Raw genomic sequence first — 21833 nt, forward strand, 5'->3', positions numbered from 1 at the left:
CTTCCCAAAATCCTGTACATCGAAGAGGTCAAAGGCCTCAAAGAGTTCACTCCGCTTGAGGCCAAACTTCTCACAGCAGGTAGACAAAAAGGTACGGATGTTCTTAAGGCATAGGAACTGTGAAGAGAGACAGAAATGGGGGTAGAGGAAACATAACAGGACGGGGAGCAGCTGAGCCCTGGGCAGTCTGTCTTGGGGACTGGCAGGGAAGGGAGAAAAGAAGCCATCACCTCCTTCTCAGTAAGCCGCACCCTCTTCTGATAAGGATCAAGCTGTACCTGAAGCTAGATCTACCCTTGAATTCTTCTTTATTAAGGTAAAATTCATAACATAAAATTAACCATTAACTGATAACAAAACATATTATATACATACAATGGAATATTAGCCAGGAAAAGGGATGAAAGTTTGATTTATGCTACAACATGAATGAACCTTGAAAACATTCTGCCCAGGAAATAAACCAGACACAGAAGGACAATTATTATAGAATTGCACTTATATGAGGTCTCTAGAGTAGGCAAATTCACAGAGAAAGTAGATGGTGGGAGCCAGGCTTTGGAGGAGAGGGTGGAGAGTCAGAATTTCAGGGAAACAGAGTTTCCATTGGAGAAGAGGAACAATTTTGGATATAGAATGCCACTGTATTGTACACTTACAAATGGTTAAAGTGATAAATATTCTTTTTTATATATATTGTATTCAAATATTTTATATAAACTTGTATTTATATTTATCAAATATGTATTTATGTCATTTTCTGTATGTATATGTAATGGTAAATACTGTGTATCTTCTACTGAGATAAAGAAAATCTAACCATGGAGCAGCCCCGGTGGCTCAGCAGTTTAGCACCGCCTTTGGCCCAGGGTGGGATCCTGGAGACCCGGGATCGAGTCCCATGTCGGGCTCCCTGTAGGGAGCCTGCTTCTCCCTCCACCTGTGTCTCTGCCTCTCTCTATATATATATATGTCTCTCATGAGTAAATAAATTTAAAAATCTTTTAAAAAATCTAACCACGAACCATTTAAAGTGTACACTTGGGTGACATTTAGCACATTCACCATGTCCTGCAATGAACACCTCATCTAGATCCAAGATGTTTTTCTCAGCCCAGAAGGAAACTGTCACGCAGAGTCTCTGTCATTAAGCAGTCACCTGCCATTTCCACTCTCATCCTTCTCCCTGGCAACCACTGTCAGCTTCCTGTCCCTATCATTTACTATATCCATAACTGATAAATGGATAAACAAAATGAAGTATATCCATTAAATTATTAAGCCAAAAGAAGGAGCAAAGTACTGATACATGCTACAAAGTAGATAAACCTCAAAAAAGTGATGCTCAGTGAAAGAAGGCAGGTACAAAAGGTCACATACTGTATGTTTCCATTTATAGGAAACACGTCTGAATTTTTCAATTTCATGAGCCAACATATACCTTTCTTGTTTAAATCAGTTTGGGTTGGGTTGTAGTGACTTGCAACCACAAGATGTTACCCAATGCAGCAGTCAGATATACAGGATATCACTCTGGGTTTGGGGTATTTGGCTCTGTTATAAACAAGCCCTCACATCCTTGCATTTGCCTGATAACTCATCCAAGTGTCCATATGGGCTCAGCTCTCTCTAAGGTCTCTAGATCCTACAGAATCCTAACCAGCCTTGCTTGACCACAGTTTTATCTCATAGCTTTGCATGAGCACCTGCCATGTACCCAATTCCTGGCACTCTCTCTAAATATATTACAGATATATATATATATATCTGTGTGTGTGATGAGCACACCTAAAATCTACTCTCTTAGTATATTTCCAGTGTTCAATACAGTATTATCATTTTTCTTTTGAGAGAGAGTGTGTGTGAGAACATGTGCGTGTGAGTGGGAGTGGGGTGGGGGGGGCAGAGGGAGAAGGAGAAAAAGAACCTTAAGCAGACTCCACACTCAGCACAGAGCCCTACTTGGGGCTCCATCTCAAGACCCTGAGATCACAACCTGAGCCATAATCAAGAGTCAGACACTTAACCGACTGAGCCACCCAGGTGCCCCTCAATACAGTAGCTACATCATGCCTGCACATTGGATCCCTAGACAGATTCATCCTACCTAACTGCACTATTGTACCCTTTGACCAACATTTCCCCATTTTCCTCATCCACTCAGTCCCTGCTAAGCTTCTACTCTCTGCTTCTACGAATTTGACCTTCTTTCTCTCTCTCTTCCTCCTTCCATATCCCTCCCTCCCCCCTCAAATCTTCCCCCTTCTCTCTCCTTACTCCCTCCCCCCCCCCATATATAATGGAATCCTTGCAATAATGCTACAAGTACTATTATATCCTCACTTTATAGCTAAGAAAACTGAGGCAAGGACAGCCAGCCAGGATGCAACCCCAGGCAGCATGACTGCAATCCTGTACAAAGGACCCAGGCTGCTGTGCCTGAAAGTTTTTTAACGTTTGCCCATGCAGTAGCAACATATATGAATCAAATCAATACACACTATTCATTGTACCAGTGTTTATCTCACACCTCCATCTTCAGACTGTATCGTCTTCTCATTTATTGCTGCATTCACAGTATACCTAACCCACTCTCTACAGAACATGAATGTTAAATAAACGCTAACTTAAATAAATGTCTTTAAGAAGAGAATTTTACATCCTCCGATTGAAAGAAAACTAAGATCATTTGCTATAAAAAGAAGGCAGTGTAAAATAAATATGATGTAAACAGTGTTAGTAAATTCCAGCTGGATTCCATTGTCTGTCCAAGGCTCATTCTGTCTCTGTCAAAGAGAGATTAGTAATAATTAGAGGTGCTTAAAAAACAGAGTAGCAATTCAACATTCATTTGTGATAAAGAAAGAGAGAAAAAAAGACTCTTGGCAAAGTAAGAATGGAAAGGAATTTCTGTAACCTGATAAAGAGAGCATCTTCAAAAAAAAATCTTAAACCTTTGTTTTAATAAAAAGTAGAACATTATATTTAATGGGGAAATGGTGAAACGATTCCCTGCATTTGAAATCAGAACTAAAGTAGGGTGTCCCCATTACCATTTCTAGTCAACACTGCATTGAAGATCTTAGCCTACACTGCAAGACAAAACAGGGAAACAAAAAGAAGGAAGGAAGGAAGGAAGGAAGGAAGGAAGGAAGGAAGGAAGGAAGGAAGGAAGGAAGGAAAGAAGGAAGGGAGGGAAGGAGGGAAGAAGGGAGGAAGGAGGGGAGGGAAGGAGGGAGGAAGGGAAGAAGGGAGGAAGGGAGGAAGGGAGGAAAGGAAGAAAGGAGGAAAGGAGGGAGGAAGAAATTAGGCATATGCAGAAGATACCATTGTCAACATGAAAAGCTCAGAAGAATATACAGATAAATAACCAGAATCAATACGGTAATTTCACAATGTTAGTCAATACACAATCAATATACAAAGTTTACTGCGTGTTGGTGCATTAGCAACAATCAACCAGAAAATGTAATTTTCTTAAAAAGATAATATTTAAGAAATCCTAGAATAAGCAAAACTAATCTACGGTGACAGAAATCAGATCAGTGGTTGCTTCTGGGGTGGGGAGGGTGGTGGAGATTGACTCAGAAAGGCCACAAGTGATGGAAATGTTCTGTGTCTTGATAAGGGTGTGGGTTGCACAAGTCTACACATATGCTAGAACGGATTGAGCAGTAAACTGAAGAATGGAGCATTTCACCGCATGAAAATTGGACTTCCATTTAAAAGGATACCATTTACCATAGCCTTAAAAATGTAAAACAAACATACAAAAAAGCTAGTGATACATAACAAATCTAACAAAAAGAAGTGAAAAATGTTTTATAGAGAAAATTATGGGGTGCCTGGGTGGCTCAGTGATTGTGTGTCTGCCTTTGGCTCAGGTCATAATCCTGGGGTCCTGGGATCAAGTCCCACACCAGGCTCCTTGTGGGAAGCCTACTTCCCCCTCTGCCTGTGTCTCTGCCTCTCCCTGTGTGTCTCTTGTGAATAAATAAAATCTTTTTTTTTAATTTTTAAAAAGAAAATTATAAAATTTTATTTGAAAAATATGAAAGATCTAAACAAATAGAGTGTAATACATGTTAATTCCTGTCTAGAAAGACTCAATATTTTAATCTCAACTAAAATCTCGAAATGGTCTTTCGTTGAACGTGGCACATGGATCCTACAATTTATATGGAAAAGAACAGAGCCACAAATAGCCAAGACAATTCTATAAGGGAAAAGTAAGCCAGGAGTACTCTCATCAAAACTTATCATAAATCTACAGTAATTAAGACAATGTAATTATAGCAGTTAGCCTCCAAGATGGCCCCCAGTGGTCCACAGATCCCAGTACTTGTGCCCTATTTGTAGTTGTCTCTCTCACTGAACCAAGATTAGCCCTGTGTGACTGACTAATAGAGTATGGTAGAAATAACAACACATGGCTTTTCAAGTCTGGGTAATAAAAGGCATTGTAGCCTCCACTTTGGCCTCTTGGATCACTAACCGGCCACTGTGTTGTGAGACCACTCAGTCAGAGCTATGGGGGTGGGGTCCAAGTGGAGAGGAACTGGGGTTCCATGTGGCTGAACCACCGGATCCTCCAGCCACAGTTGAGCCTTCGGATGACTACAGCCCTGACTACATCTGACTGCAACCTCACGAGAAACCCCAGCTGAGCCATTTCATCATCTCTGATCCAAATAATTCATAAGCACAACAAATGCTCAATAAAGGAATATTTTGGGGATAATTTGTTATTTAGCACTGGTTAAGAAATATAGAGATAGGGATCCCTGGGTGGTGCAGCAGTTTAGCGCCTGCCTTTGGCCCAGGGCGTGATCCTAGAGACCCGGGATCGAATCCCACATCAGGCTCCCAGTGCATGGAGCTTGCTTCTCCCTCTGCCTGTGTCTCTGCTTCTCTCTCTCTCTGTGTGACTATCATAAATTAAAAAAAGAAAGAAATATAGGGATAAAGACAAACCACAATGGAAGAGCCAGAAATAAATCACACGTGTATGAAAAATGTCTTTTACAACTGAGCAGCTGTTACAGACGTAGGGTAAAAAAGAGGTACTATTTTATAACTGTGGGTGGTTCTGGGGATCCCTGGGTGGCTCAGTGGTTTAGCGCCTGCCTTTGGCCCAGGGCACAATCCTGGGGTCCCGGGATCGAGTCCCGCGACGGGCTCCCAGCGTGGGGCCTGCTTCTCCCTCCTCCTGTGTCTCTGTCTCTCTCTCTCTCTCAATATGTCTATCATAAATAAATAAATAAATCTTAAAAAAATTGTGGGTGGTTCTACTGGTTATCCATAAAGGCAAAAAACAAACAAACAAACCCAAACAATAAATCAAATTCCTTCCTCATATCCTACTCATAACAAATCCCAGATGGTGTTAAAGACCTAACTGGTAAAAGCAAGGCTTTGAGAAGACAATTGAGGAGACTCTCTGGATGATCTCAGGATTATGAGTGATTCTGGAACAACAAAAAGCCCAAATGATACACAAAATTTGATCAAACTAAAATAAAGGCCTATTCATCAGAAAGCATTAGGAAGAGAGTGACAAGATAGGCCACAAAGTGAAAATGGATATTTGCTACACATTTGCATTCAAAGTGTATCAAGAATTCTTAATGATTCAATAAGAATCAATAAGACAACAATTCAATCAGAAAAATTGGCAAGGCGGGGATCCCTGGGTGGCTCAGCGGTTTGGCGTCTGCCTTCGGCCCAGGGCATGATCCTGGAGTCCCGGGATCGAGTCCCACATCCGGCTCCCTGCATGGAGCCTGCTTCTCCCTCTGCCTGTGTCTCTGCCTCTCTCTCTCTCAGTCTGTGTCTCTCATGAATAAATAAATAAATTAAAAAAAAAAAAAAGAAAAAGAAAAATTGGCAAGACCTGAACGTGAGCTTCCCTGAAGAGGAATCACAAATGCCCCCAAACCCACAAGGGGACGGTCAACCTTGGTAGTCATCCAAGCGATGCTAATTAAAACCACAAGATACTATTTCCCACCCCCCAGATATGCAAAGTTTTTATTACAGTCAGGCAAAGGGATGCCTGGGTGGCTCAGCGGTTGGGCGTCTGCCTCCGGCTCGGGGTGTTATACTGATACCGGGATCCGGGATCCAGTCCCGTGTCAGGCTCCCTGCAGGGGCCTGCCTCTCCCTCTGCCTGTGTGTCTCATGAATAAATAAATAAACCTTAAAAAAAAATAAAGTCAGGCAAATATCCACTAGAAGCAGCATCTGCTTCCCCACCTTTTGTGTCTGGTGAACCAGTGGAAGTAACACTGTGTGAATTGGAAGTTTAGGCTTCCAGAGGCTTTGCAGCCTCTGCTCTTGCTTTCTTGGAACACTGTTGCCAACCTGAAGAGCTCAGTCTAACCTTTGGAGGGTGAGAGACTGTGCGGAGTGGAGACAAACAGGCTAGAGGGAGGTGAGAAAACACCTGGCCAGCCCCTTTGGGGGTGCGTGGTATCTTCATCCATCCTATCTGGAGGCTGTACTCCTTCCTTCCTTCCTTCCTTCCTTCCTTCCTTCCTTCCTTCCTTCCTTCCTTCCTTCCTTCCTTCCTTCCTTTCTTCCTTCCCTTCTTCCCTCCTTCCCTCCCTCCTCCCCTCCCCTCCTCCACCCTCCCTCCCTTCCTTCTTTCCTTTTATAGTAGATTTTATATTTTTAGATCAGTTTTAGGTCCACAGAAAAACTGAATGCAAGGTAGAGAGACCATACACCTCCCTACCCCCTAAGCATGCACAGCCTCCCCTACTATCAACCTCTCCCATCAGAGAGGATATGTTTGTTATAATCAATGAACCTATGCTGACACGTCATCACCCAAAGTCCACACTTGACATCAGGGTTCACTCCTGATATACATTCTGTGGGTTTGGACAAATACATAATGACACGTACCCACGATTATAGTAAGATACAGAGTAGTTTCACCGCCTGCAACATCCTCTGTGCTCTGTTTATCTGTCCCTCCCACCCCACCCCAACCCCACCTCAACCCTGCCCATCCCCTGGCAACCACTATCTCCATAAATCCCTTGTCTGGATGTCCCACAGTGTCCTTATCCATCACCTAGAAGAATATCTCAGTTACATCTATGTTCTGGCAAAGATGCAGAAAGCTGCCATAAACACAGGTTTCTATCTGGACCTGAGTTCTCAGCCCCTTTGGGTAAATATATTTTCTTTTTTAATTAGACATTATAGTCACATTTCCAAGTCCTGTGCACTGTCTCTGACCTCATTCTCCCTTTTCCCTCCTCACTGGCTGCCCCTCTCTGCAAGTGGATGTGGACCATTCCCGTCCATGTCCTCATTCTCTCTCCACACGTGCACCCCTCAACAGCAGGTAGCGTGCTTCTGTACTGTCTGGTGCCCCTGCCTTTCTGTCCCACAGCCCACCCTCCCTCTCTCACTACAGCCCCATTTCCCCAAAGCTGTCTCTGAAGAGTCACTCAGTGAACCAGCGCTGCCTGTGCAAGCCGGCCCCCACCCTCCAGGCACCAGCCCTTCCAAAGAGGCACCATTTATTGAGAGCATAGCCTCTTCCAAGCCTGAGATGAAGAGTTTGATGTGCACAGGTTTGTTCAATCCTCCCGACAACGTTGCTACCGAGATCCAGGAGGCACGCTCTGACAACATCTGCCCTGCTGGTGGTTCAAACCCCAAACCTTGGATCACATTGGCTCCTCTGTTTCTCTCTCATCCACTCCCAACCCATCAACAAATCCTATTGGTTCCACCTTCCCAATACAGCTAGAATCCTGCCCCCTTCTCTGCACCTGCCTGGTCCAAGCCACCATTATCGCTTCCTTGCCTTACTGCAACGGCCTTCTCATCAGACAGCTTGCTTCTGCCCCTGGACCCATATCATTTATTTTCAACATGGCAGCCAGAGAAATATTGTCAAAACCTTCCCAAGACTTCCATCCTATCCAGATGCAAACCACAAGGACCCACATAACCTGCCTCATCCCCTCCCTACCTTCTCCTCCTCCTGTTCTCCTAGCTCTTTCTGCTCCAGCCATACAGGCCTTGTCACTATTCCTCCAACCTGCCAGGCATGCTGTGCCCCAGGGCCTTTGCACGGGCCATTCCCTTCTGCTCAGAATGTCCATCCCCAATTAACCTGGCACCTCCCTTCCTTATCTCTTTCAGGCCTTTGACAAAAACAACACTTCTCAGTGAGACCTTCCCAGTCACTCTACTTAAAACTGCACCACACATGCAACATGCGCACTCCCAGCACTCCCCATCCTTCCCTCTGCTTCGTGTTTTTTCCATAGAGCTTATTGTCTGGAGCACTGTATATTTCTCTTATTTAGTTTATTACTGTCTGTCTGTCTTCCTTTACATGCTGGCACATCAGCTCCACAAGAAGAGGATTCTCAGTGTCGTCTGCTCACTGCTATGGTCTCAACACCTGGTACAATGCCTGACACCCAATAGTTGTTCAGTAAAAGTTGGTGAATAAATGAATCCACATTTGACAAATGAGACAACTGAGCCTCGGTGGGGATATATCACTTGCCCAAGGCCACAAAGGAAGGAGTGAAGAGCCAGATACAAGTTTTCTGGACCCAGAGGCCATGCTTCTAACCACTGCACCACCCTACCTCTTTGAACCACACCAGGCTGCCTCCTGGTGCCACATAGGATGTTCGACACGTGACAGGAACCACATGTAACACTCTCCTGCCCAGCAGCCTTTGCAGCATTGTAGGCTGACTCCAGTCAGGGCTTGCAAGTCACCAGGAGCAATAGAACAGTTGGCCTCATCTGGCCTGAGGGAGGAAGTTCCCTCCTGACCTCAGGGAGATCAGCTGAGCCTTGAGATTTCTTCCCCCCAGTCATGTGACATCTCAAGGGGGGAAAAGAGGTGTGACTCATCAGCCCTCCAGGCTGGGGTAGGGCCCACTGAAAAAAGGGGCTCCCTCAGACAGCCAGAGTGACTGAGGTGAGACCACCAGAAGGACTTCCCGGTAGCCCAAAGCGTAGGAGAGGTGGCAAAGGACAGGAGGCCTTTTAACCAAAAGTGGGAGGGGCGTGTGAGAACATTTCCTTCATGTTGGTGAGGCGAGCCCCTCAGCCTCCCTCCTCCTTCCACCAGAATATCAAAAAGTTGGGCTGGCATCTTGCCCATATGCAAATCGGCACCCAGACACTTCCCCTTTGCCGGCTGGTCCCCCTTCGGCACACCCCTTGGCCCAAGACAAAGAAAGAGCCAGAAAGGTTGGTTAGTTTGCCACCCTCCTTTAGGGAACCAGCGTGCAGGGACAGAGACCCACTGGGCGGCTGGGGGCAGGGAGCAGCAGAGAGGGACCCACAGCAGAGCACCACTGCGGCAACCAGCTCCCCTACCCCCACCCTGGCCCAGGGAGCCACCGGAAACAGGAAATGCCTGTTACCCGGGCTTGCTCAGGGAGACAGAGAAGGGGGGCCTCTGCATTCAGCCCTGAAGCCCCTTAATCTTGGGACTGCAAGACTTCATCTTGCAGACCAGAGAGGGTGGGCGTGCTGTGCACCCTCTTCGAAGCCTGGAAGCAGGGGTACAGAGTATCAACTCCTCATCCGGGCCTTCAAAACCTTCCCCATGCTAGCCTGTCTCTCTTTCATCTCCTCCCCTCTCACCCCAACACACACTCAACATCTCCGTCTCAGTCAAGGGGGTCAGACAGACATGGTCTGACTCCCGGCCCAGCTGCCACGAGCTGAGGGACCTTGGATGGGTTACTGCACCATCTGGGGCACTCACTTCCCCGTCTACACTCTGGGAATGAAAATACCGACCGAATCCCCACTCTAGCACCAGGCCCACCAGGCAGCATCGTACATTCATTCAACAAGCACGGATTGAGTGGCACAGTGTGCCAAGCCCCGGGACCCAGGGGTGGCCAAGACAGACAAAACCCGCACAGAGCTTACAGTCTAGTGGGGAGACGGACACTGAGCAGATAGCGGCATGAATAAGCCATTGGTTACAACGGCGGTGGGTGGGTGAGCGTGGGAAACAGCACAGAGAGCCCTGGGAAGGGCGTCTGATGAAGCCAAGGACTAAGGGATGGTAAAGCAAGAGGAGGAGTGCTCCCAGCACCCCTCATGCACCGCTGGCTGGGATGTCAAATGGTGTGACCAAGTAGGAAGAATGGTTTGGCAGTTTCTTCAAAGGGTAGGCATGCACCTACCACACAATGTATTTCACTCGCGGGCATTCACACAGAGAAATGAAAGCAAGCGTCCCCATGAAGCCGAGTGTTCACAGCAGCCACATCTGTGACAGCCAAAACGTGGCAACAGCCCAGGTGTCCCTCAACAGGAGAAGGGATGAGCAAGCTGTGGGACATCCGTATGCTGGAATACTACTCAGGAATGAGGTGTGAAGGGCTGATAGACACGGCACTACGATAAATCGCAAAAGAGTGAAAGAAGCAGACTGAGAGGGTACATAGCCTATGAGCAGACGGAACAGCATGACAGAGAGCTCTCCTCTGGCCTCCACCCCTTCTTTGATTCAACAAATATTTATTGAGCATCGACTATGCCCCCAGGTACCTATCCAAGTGCTGGGGGTACAGCTGTGAACAAAAGCGCTCTCCCTGCTGGCGTGAGGCTGACCCTCTGGTAGAAGGAGACGCACAACCAAAGTGTTACATGAATATGTATGTACGAGGTGGTGAGTGTTGAGGGAGAAAAAGAAGTGGGATAAAGAGATGGGCTGTGCTAGGACGGGAGCTTCACTGAGAATGTGACATTGGAGTAAAGGCTTGAAGGATAGAATGATCCAGGTGGGTGCCTTGGAGGAAAAGCAGTCCAGGCAGAGGCAACAGCCAGGGCAAAGGCCCTGAGGCAGGACACTGCCCGGTGTGTTGGGAAAAGAGGTGGGAGGCCAGTGTGACTGGAGCAAAGTGAGAAAGAAGGAGTGGGAGGGAGCGAACCAAGAGTAGTATCGGATGCTGATTTACCAAAACTGAACAACAAAACTGTGTAATCAGGGGCGCCTGGGTGGCTCAGTCATTTAGGTGCCTGACTCTTGATTTCGGCTTAGGCCATGACCTCAGGGTTCTGAGATCGAGCCCCACCTCAGGCTCCAAGCTGGGTGTGGAGCCTGCTTAAGAGGCTCTCTCTCTCTCTCTCTCTCTCTCTCTCAAAAATTTTTTAAAACCTGGGTAATCAGGGATCCCTGCGTGGCTCAGCAGTTTGGCACCTGCCTTCAGCCCAGGACGTGATCCTGGAGTCCCAGGATCGAGTCCCGCGTCGGGCTCCCTGCATGGAGCCTGCTTCTCCCTCTGCCTGTGTCTCTGCCTCTCTCTCTCTCTCCTGTCCCATGAATAAATAAATAAAATCTTAAAAAAAAAAAAAAAACTGTGTAATCAAAATGGGGTAGGTGGTTGTCACCAGAGCATCCCCACCCTTTGGCCATGTCTCAGAGTCTCTGAGAGGGAAGCACAAACAGTTGATGCCCTTCCCCCAATTCCCCTGGTCCCACACTCCACTGCAGATCACGCTGAAGGGGACAGCCCCACATCTTTTGGGGTGCTGGATGCTGCATCCATGTGGGGATCATTCTAAGTCCCCAGGGCAGACAGACACAAGACAGACACCCCAAGATGGATTTCTGGGAACACATCGTCCATTGAGAAGCCATGAAGTTGCTGCAGGGCTCCAGGACTAGAGGTGACTTGGAGGGAGCCAGGGACACAGTTATTGCGGCAGATCTCTGATGGGTTATCTGGAGGAAGGCTGATGAGCTGTGGGCTGGTGGAGAGTCCTAAGAAAGGAGATCTGGATTTGATCTAAGATTGAACTCCAAAACCACCAGAGCCGTTAGAGCTAAAGAGGACCCTGCCTCGGGAAATGAAACCATTTTATTTCACCCAATCTCGGGCAAACAGCAGGTAACAGCAGCTCCCACTGAGATAACACCGAGCTCAACGAGGCAGTTACTATGAGGACCGTGGTCGGCTTGCTCTCAGATCCATTCCCCGCCTGCCCTCTGCCCTTTGCGCCAAAGATAAGGGAACTACATTTCCCAGGCTCCTTTGCACCCTGGCTTCCAGGTAGGCTCAGCCAATGGGATACCCTGGCAGGAGGCCAGAGGGCGGGAGGAAGAGAAACCAGGGTATTTCTCCTTCTCTTGCTCTGCTTCTTCAGCAGCTAATATATCTTCCTCCTGGTCTCCACTCCCTGATGGCGGTCCTTGCACAAGGTCCTGGCTCCCCTGAATGGCTCCAGCCTCTGGACCCTGGTCACATCATCTCTTCTACTGTTTCTCTGGCCAGGTGGCCACTCTCCAGGTTACTAACCTCAGAATTCCCTGTCCTCTCAGCTCCCCCATCACCCACTAGCCATTCCCTGAATTAAATCTTCTCTGTCTGAAAGATCTAAGATGATTTCTGCTTTCTTGGCTAAACCCTGACTGAGAAAACCAGAAATTTGAATCCAAGTCTACCTCCATAACCACCTAAAAGGTTCATATGCTCCCCCCCACCCCGCCCCCTGAAGAGGCAACATTCATATTGTGCTTATGGTCACAGGCTTGGGGGGCTCAAATCCCAACGTAGCTACTTGTTCACTTAGACAACTCACTTAAACTTTCCATGTTTCCATTTCCTCATCTCTGAGACTAGGATAGTAACGAAGAACAGATTGTGCTTTCCAAAGATGGCCATCAACATAGCACCCAACCAGCATGCTCTTCTGCAGGGGGACTCGTCACACCACCATCAGGAGGTGGAGTCTGATTCCCCTGCCCTTGAATCCAGGCTGGTCTTAGAGAATCAGAGCAAAGTGACACCACGTGGTCTCCAAGTAGGTCAGAAGCAAACTTGCAACCTCCACCTTGAGAAACACTTGGTCTCTCCACACTCCTTCTCAAAACTCAGTCACCATGTTGTAAAGAAGCCCGAGCCACGTGGAGAGGCCACAGGCCACTCTTCTAGTCAACAGCCCAAGCTGAGCTCAGCTGTGAGTCACCCCATCCCAGATTTCCAGCGTGCGGGTGAGGGATCCTCCAGCTGACTCCAGCCCTCAGATATTCAAGGCATTTCATCGTGAGGCTGACAAACCATCATCTCCACACTCCATTTGAATTCCTGACTCACAGACTCTGAAAATTCTGAAATAGTTGTCGTCTTAAATCTTTAAGTTTGGGGTGGTTTGACTCACAGAAGAAATAACCTGAACATCATGGCACCTACTCCATGGATTTGTTGTGAAAATCAAATGAGTTATAAGTGTTACCTACTTGGAACAACACTTGCACATATAAAAAAAAATAAAAAATAAAATTAAATAAAATTAAATAAATAAATAAATAAATAAATAAATAAAAATAAATTTTAAAAATTAAAAAAAAACCACTTGCACATAGTAAGGGCTGCATAAATGGGACTGGTTTCTATTGTTATTTATTACACTTTCTGATACTATTTCCATCCATTTCAATAAAACTATTCTTTTCAAAGTACTGACACCTCACTGTGGATACACTTTCTTTTTCTGGCCTCTGGCTTTCCTCCTAAGTCACTGTTTGTCTTCTGACCCCTCAGCTTCTTCTTCTTCCTCTCCCCAACCTCTCCATGCTGCTGCACCCTCAGGCGCTGACCCCTTTTCTTCTCTCTCTTCTTCCCCCACCAGGGATCTCATCCACCCCTGTGAGTTTGCTTACCAATCACTACTAGGTACTACTTGCAGCATGTGACAATTTTATAACCATGAGCTCATTTAATTCCTGTAACAGACCTATAAGGCAGGGACTATTCTGATCCACATTTAAAAGGTGAGGAGACTGAGTCACGGAGAGATTCAGTAACTCATCCAAGATTCAACAGTCAAGAGTGGAACCCAGACCCCCATGTAACTAGAGTCATTGTCCCTCAAACAGGGTTTCTCAGCCTCAGCACAACTGATATTTCGGTGGCTGTCCTGGGATTATAGGACATCAGGATATCCACAGCACCCCTGGTCTCTACCACAGGATGCCAGGAGCACACCACTCCCTCCAGTAGTGACAACCAAAAATATCTCCAGGCATCCCCCTCAGATGTGCTCTGGGTGGGGGGGGGGCAGTGCTCCCTGTGCCCCTGGTTGAGAACCACTGCACTAACACTTATGCTGTGCTGCCTTCCATCTCCAAGGTAACTGAGCCCCATCAGAACTCCCCAAATCTTGACTCTCCCCAGCCTTCTCATCTTAGCAAATAAGGCCCCCATTCACACAGGTTCCTAAACTACAAACTTAGACATCATCTCACCTCCTTTCATTCACTCTCACCCTTCCCCCATCTGGTCTGTCAGGATGTCCAACCAGCACAACCACTGAAATGTGAGCCCATCCATAGTCCAGCCACCATCGCATCCCGGTGGGACACCACCAATCCCCTCCACCCAGGTCCCCCCTCTGCCATTTCAATCACCCTAACAGTCTGGTCCCAACAGAGCAGCTTGAGGAACCTCTTTAACCTGCCAACCTGTTTAAACCCTCCAAGAACTTCTCATCACATTTAATTGTGCACATATAGGCACAGCCACTCTAGTGAAGTGCCTTCCTCCCAACCTCAGTCCCAGCACTCTCTCTTCACCATTCACCTTCATTTAGACCCTCCTCCCCACAGGGCCTTTGCATGACATTTGCCCTCCTCGCCCCATTCTTCCCAGAGCTAGCTCTTCATCCTTCAGCTTTCAGCTTTCCTTGGCCACCCTCCAGACCACGCTTTCCTCTTCTCCATCTTGACCCCTGGCTTATTTTGTCTGCAGCATTTATTGTAATATTTTGTTGATTTGCTTTTTTACTATCTATAGTAGGTTGAACGGTGGGTCCCCAAAAGATATAACTATACCAGATCCCTGGAACCTCCCTGTCAATGTGACCTTATTTGAAAATAATAATAATAATAATAATAAAAGGACTTTGCAAGATGTAATTAAGTTAAGGATCTGCAGATCACAGTATCATCCTGGATTACCAGAGTGGGCCCTAAACTCACCAACAAGCGTCCTTACATGAGACACACAGAGGAGACAACCTGGTGAAGACAGGGTGGCACAGCCAGGAGCCAAGAAATGCCTGGAGCCACCAGAAGCTGGAAGAAGCCAGGAATGGATTCTCCATGAGAGCCTCCAGAAGGAGCTTGACCCTGCCCACACCTTTGATTTCAGACCTCTAACTTCCAGAATCAAGAAATGATATGTTTCTGTTATTTTAAGTCACCCAGTGTGTGGTCCTCTGCTAGGGCAGCCACAGGAAACCAGTACACTGCCCCTCTCCCCCACAAGGCCATGAACTCAGGAGATCAGAGAATGTATCTTCTGTGTTCTTTCCCAAAACTCCAGCAATCAGCACAGCTCCTATTGCTGATAATAGAATAGATGATTATTCTAACTCAAAGAAGCTCTGGATCTCTTCTTCACCGTCCCCAGACAGAAATTGTTCACACACATCTTCTTGGACTTTTCTCAAGATAGGAAGCTTGCTCCCTCCAAAACCAAGTTTCTGAGATGGGGGTGGGGGGTGAGGGTGGGGGGATAAGGGGATTCCGCGTCCCAGGGACCATTTGGCAACGTCTGCAGACATTTTGCTGTCCCAGCTCAAGGGAAGAGGGTGCTACTGGTATCAAGTGGGTGGAGGTCAGGGATGCCACCAAACATCCTACAATGCATGGGGCAGCCCCTGGAAGAGAGAAAGACGAGACTCCAGCTGACAGCAGGATGGTGAGAAGCTGTGCACTGAAGTTCATACTGCCAGTATATGCATGGACTGCCTCCTGACATCTATTCCTGCTTCTGCTAGCAGCCCCTCAGTGTCCCCTGGGGAACCACCCCTCCTCCTCCTTCCCCTCTAGCTCTTTTCGGTGGGGTCAGCTCCTCCCCAACTCCAGGAATAGGTATATAACCTCAGCCTGGCCAATCAGAACATCATAATCTACTCACCACAATTGGTTGTGACTCTCCTCCCCATACACATACACAAAGAAATCATATCCAGTGAGGCATAGATTTGGGCTTGAGCAGCCATTTTTCATTATACACAAAAATGTGGGCATCTGAATTTGGAGCAGTCAGGCACCATGCCTGCCACCATGAGGGGAAAGGATGACTGAGAATGAGGGAAAACACTGAAAACACAGCAGAGTTAAGAGACGGGTAGGCGTGATCCTGAGATAGAGCCCCTGGATCCAGCTGGACCTGAACACATTTTCTCCCAAGCTTTTCAGTTATGTGAGCTAATAAATATTATTTTTTACTAAGCCAGTTTCAGTTGGGTTTTCTGTCACAAGGTCTAAAACTCTTGGTTAAAATTTCTGCAGACGGAGCTCAGAATTTCCTCAAACTTCAAACTTCTCCAACTGAACATCCCTTATTTCTTCCCCCCAAGGGACCTGACTCCCAAGTTCCTCCTAAAGCAGAGGACTCAGAACACCATCCCTGCTATCAGAGGGGGACAGTTCATCTCTACAATATGGTGAGATCTCTAGAAGCTCAGCTGTGCCCATCCAACACACCCTCGGGTGCTGCCCACTTCCTGGAACTATAAATGTTAACAAAGGAGACAAACAGAACCTCTTTTGGCTCTTCAATATGTCCCAACCTCCTACACTCAATTGGCATCTCACCTCCTCCAGGAGGCTTACCCTGATTGCTTCCCTCCTCTCCGTTCCCACAATACCCCGGGCTCCACTCACCCATCACAGACTGTGTTCCACTCTCAGGTAACTGCCTATTTCCTCATCTGTTTCCATGAGCTACATGAGGGCCTGTGTGTCGTTCATCATGGAATTCTCCATCATCTTGTGCATGGCCTAATACAAGTAAATATCCATGATGCGGGCGATATCCTCATTATTATTATTATTATTCCCAGAAGCATCATCACTGTTTTCCCTATTTTACAGGTGAGAAAACCAAAGGCAGGAGAGGCCTGGACACTTGCCCAAAGTCACATAACTAGGAACCAGTAGACGCAGGATTGATCTCAAGCAATCCATACTTAACTACTGCTAACCAACCACCACTAACCAATAATAAGCAAGCACTCAACAAACACCCACTAAATCAGGGATCAATTGGTAAACTCCTTCTGTAAAGAGACAGACAACAAACTTTTTTTGTCTTCGCAGGTCATAGCGCCTTTGTCATGATTATTCATGAAATGGAAGCAGCCACAGACAATGTCAACAAATGAGTGTGACAGGGTATATCCATTAAATTGTATGTACGAAAGAAGGCATCAGTTATGGTTTGCTGTTCCAGTATTAAAGGAAGGATGAAAAGTGTTTCCTGGGTGGCTTAGTCAGTTAAACATCTGCCTTCAGCTCAGGTCATGATCTCAGGGTCCTGGGATCAAGCCCCACATTGGGCTCCTTGCTCAGTGGGAAACCTGCTTCTCCCTCTCTCACTCCTCCTGCTTGTGCGCTCTCTCTCTCCCCATCAAATAAACAAATAAAATAAAATAAAATAAATAAAATATTTTTAAAATAAAAATTAAAAAATAAAGGAAGGACAAATAAATGAATAAAGTGAATATTTGATAAATATTTACTGAGCACCTACTATGTGCCAGGTGCTGTTCTAGGCACAAGGGACACAGCTATGAACCAAACAGGCAAAAGCCTTGCCTGACATTCCAGTGGAAGAAGCTGATAATAAGCAAAGAAGTAAAAAAAAAACTATGTAGGTCAGAGGGTTGTAAGTGCTATGGTGAAAAATTATAAGAAAAAGATGTGATAGTACAGAGGGGTGGGGAACAGGGGTAGGGGGTAGGTAGGGAGTGCAATCTTAGGTGTGGAAACCAGGGAAGCTCTCTGATAAGAAACCTGAAGGAGATAAGAGAACAATCACAGTGTATATCAGGGGGAAGACAGATCTGTGGAGAAAGAACAGATGTGATAAGGCCCTGAGGCTGCATTGGGCCTGGTGGGTTCTGGGAGCAGCGAGGAGGCTCTGTGTCTGCAGTAGAGTGAAGGAAGGCAACAGAGTGGGGGAGGAGAAGGCCAGGCGGTGGGCAGAGGCCAAATCATAGACTCTCATGGGCCAAGATGAGGACTATCTTTTGCCCCAAAGGCAATGGAAGGGTAACATTTCCCAGTACTAGGACCAAAAGGAGGTCAGTGAACAGAAAAAAAAAAAAAAAAATGGAATAAAAGAAGGTATAATACCAAATGTTGGCCCTCCCAGACTTCTGTCCTCATCGGCCATAGTAAACATGTTAAGATGAGGTCTTTGAACCAACCCAACCTACTTTGCTGAGATTTGCTCCCACCCCAGGGCCCCAGGGCCCCAGTCCCTAGCTTAACCCCCTCACCCCACCCCCACCCCGCCCATGGCTTTGGTTCAAGATCCTCATTCCCTATCCCATCATGGCTTCCTCCAAGCCAGCCCCTCCAGACTTGCATCTCTGAAGCCAGCTAGGCATCACTTTGCGGTTCTACAACATTCTCTTCTACGTCCACCCAACCCATTTCCTGTCCTCCCCGGCTCCCAACGAAACCAGCCTCAGCCTCTCCTGCAGTTGGATAGGACCATTGTGATGGAGTTATGGCCAATGAAACAAGAATGGAGGTGAAGGCACCACTTCTGGGCCTGGCCCATGAAAGCTTGCCATGGTTTCCCTCCTTACACTCTTCTTCCTCACCTTCTGGGATAGAGAGGAGTCCAAGGGCTTTAAGGAGAGGAGGACCATGGGATGGAAGGAGCCCAGGTCCTGAAGGGACTTTGTAAAGAAGAGCCACCCCCTTAACCCCCCAGTTGACCCAAACTAGATTGTGATGTGAGCAAGAAGTAAACCCTTACTGCTACTGAAATGTGCAGTTTGTTACAGCAGCTAACATTACACACCATGACGTACCACATCTAAGCCAACTTTGACTGAAATCAAATCAACAAAAAAGTTTCTCCCATTATTTTAGCATTTGCTAAATTTATTTATCTATCTATCTATCTATTTATTTATTTATTCTTAAAGATTTTATTTATTTATTAATGAGAGACACAGACTGAGAGAGAGAAGCAGAGACACAGGCAGAGGGAGAAGCAGGCTCCATGCAGGGAGCCCAATGCAGGACTGGAACCACGCCCTGGGCCTAAGGCAGGCACCAAACCGCTGAGCCACCCAGGGATCCCCAGCACTTGCTAAATTTAGCACATCAATCGCATCAGTAAGGAATTTAACTTAACCTATTACTTTTTAACCCACACACAACCCTGAGATAAAGGTGCTGTCCACATCCCCACTTTATAAATAAGACAACCAGGGCTCAAATAGGTTAAGTAATGTTTCTCTTCTTCAATATCACAAAGGTAGTAAGTACCTGACTTGAAATTCAAGCCAGCCTCATATATAAAGAGTTCCTAAAAATCAATAAGAAAAAAAAATGACAGCAGTCCCAGAAGGAAAAAAAATAATGGGCAAATGATATGAACCAATATTACTTCACCAAGAGGAAACAGAAATAACTCTTAAACAAAAGAAAAGAGGTGGTTCAAACTCAGAATAAGAGAAATGTAAATTGAGCCATAATAAGCTCCATTTATCACCCATGAAGTTGGCAAGACTCCAAAATCTTAACAACAGAACAGTCTGTGGTAAGGTGATGAACAATAAGCACTCTCATGCTTTGTTAGTGGTAATGTAGTTGGAACAGCCCACATGGGAACAGGCCCTCATGGAGAACAATCTGGCCATACCTGCCCCAAACAAGAAGCTCACACCCTTTGAGCCAGCAAATCCTTCAGAGAGCTTATCCCATGGCGATACTTGCTCATGTGTATGGCAGCAATAATAACATTCCTGGGTAGCCAGGGACTTTTCTAAGCTTTTTATAGTAATTCATTATCCCTCACAACAATGCTTAAAGGTAGGGATTTATTATCCCCATTTTACAGATGCAGATACTGAGGCACAGAGAGTTTAGGTAACACACCCAAGGTCACACAGTGGAGGAGACCAAAGATGATTCATGGACAAGGTGAATGGTTGCATTTAATGTGTCATAACAAAAGCCTGGCACAACTCAAGTGTCCATTGATAGAGGAGATGATAAAATAAGTGATCACGCCACTGAGCAATGAGATAGAGGCAGTTTTGGGTAACAGTGGACAGCAAGAACCCCAGGACCAGGCTGTCCAGGGTTCCAATCTCCAGCTCTGCCACTTTCAAGTTGGGTGGCCTGAGGCAAGTGAAAAATGAGGATCATATACCATCTACCACCAAGGGCATTATGAAGATTAAACAAGTTAATGTATAGAAAATGTTTACAGGAGCACCTGGGTGGCACAGCCAGTTAAGCGACGCATTCCTGTTTCGGCTCAGGTCTCTATCTTAGGGTTGTGAGATTGAGCCCCAAGTCGGGCTCAGCGCTCAGCACAGAATCAGCTCAGGACTCTCTCTCCTTCTCCCTCTGCCCTCCCCCCGCTTCGCTGGTACTCCCTCTCACTCGCTTTCTCTAAAATAAAGAAATAAATCTAAAAGAAAAAGAAAAAGAAAAAGAAAAAGAGAAAAGAAAGAAAGAAAGAAAGAAAGAAAGAAAAAGAAAGAAAGAAAGAAAGCAAGCAAGCAAGCAAGAAAGAAAGAAAGAAGAAAGAAAGAAAGAAAGAAAGAAAGAAAGAAAGAAAGAAAGAAAGAAAATATTTACAACAGGAACCCTCAAACGTTTCTACAAATGTCTGGACAGTTAACATCTTCAGCCCCGCAGGCCAGACGGTCTCTGTGGCAACTCCTCAACTCCTTGGTTTAGCTGGAAAGCAGCGTGGACAATTTGTGCATGAAGCAATGTGCATGGCTGTGTGCCAATAAAACTTTATTTATAAAAACATGCTGTGGTCCAGATGCACCTGTTGGACTGTAGTTTGCTGGCACCTGGTTTGGACTAATGCCTGGCACGCAATTAACACAATATAAGTCACTTCTTAAATTAATGGACTATCTGGCATACCGTGCAGTCATGGTTGGTTTTTTTTTTTTAAATGAGGACAATCTCTATGTATTGATTTGGAAAGAGTCCCAAGATGATTTTTAAGTAAGGAAAGCAAGATGGAAAGCAGTCGGTGGTATGTGCCATCGTCCGTGTTAAGGGAGAAGGGTAGGAAATAAGAACCTAAATTCCTATTTGCTTATGTTTGCATAAAGAAACTCTGAAGGAGAAAAAAAAGTGGGAAATATCGGAAAAGGAGACAGAACATGAAAGACTCCTAACTCGGGGAAACGAACTAGGGGCGGTGGAAGGGGAGGTGGCGGGGGGTGGGGGGTGACTGGTGACTGGGTGACGGGCACTGAGGGGGGCACTTGATGGGATGAGCACTGGGTGTTATTCTATACGTTGACAAATTGAACACCAATAAAAAATAAATTTATTAAAAAACAAAAAACAAAAAAAAAGAAACTCTGGATGGAAACACAGTCCACTTAAAAAAAAAAAAAGGAGTTACTCACGGGAGAAGGCAGGAGCTGGGTATCTAAGTTAAATTTTTCCCTGTGCACCTTCTTATGTGTTTTAATATTTGAATCGTATGAATGTATTTATTTAACCAAATAAATATTTTAAAAATTCTTGCAGCTCTCTGCCCCTATCGCAGGGTTTCTCAACCTCAGCGCTATTGATGTTAGGGGCAGAGAATTCTCTGCTGTGTGTGCGATTATAGGATACTGACAGCATCCCTCATACCCACCCACCGGATTTTAGTAGCATCTCCCGGCTGTGATGAAACGAGAAACATGTCCAGACTTGGTCAAATGCCCCGAGGAGGGGGTACAAAGTCACCCCAGCTGAGAAATACTACCCCAACTCAACCTCCTGCTTGCTGTGTTATGCTGCCCCACGTCCTCCCTAAGAA

At 46.2% G+C, this 21833-nt stretch overlaps 1 protein-coding gene across 3 annotated transcripts in view; it reads right to left on the reverse strand.

The window, feature by feature from the left end:
- VAV1 (vav guanine nucleotide exchange factor 1) overlaps positions 1-21833 on the reverse strand; it is a 49880-nt gene that overhangs the window by 23978 nt on the left and 4069 nt on the right. For 2 of the 3 annotated variants that reach the window (XM_025457244.3, XM_025457243.3), the window contains exon 2: positions 1-117. In XM_025457244.3, the coding sequence (XP_025313029.1) occupies positions 1-117 (117 nt within the window). Of the gene's footprint in view, positions 118-18636; positions 18700-21833 lie in introns of those variants that run through there. The other variant, XM_049097519.1, reaches the window with a different exon arrangement.

Source organism: Canis lupus, chromosome 20, assembly GCF_003254725.2.
Source record: "Canis lupus dingo isolate Sandy chromosome 20, ASM325472v2, whole genome shotgun sequence".
NCBI classification, from domain to species: Eukaryota; Metazoa; Chordata; class Mammalia; order Carnivora; family Canidae; genus Canis; species Canis lupus.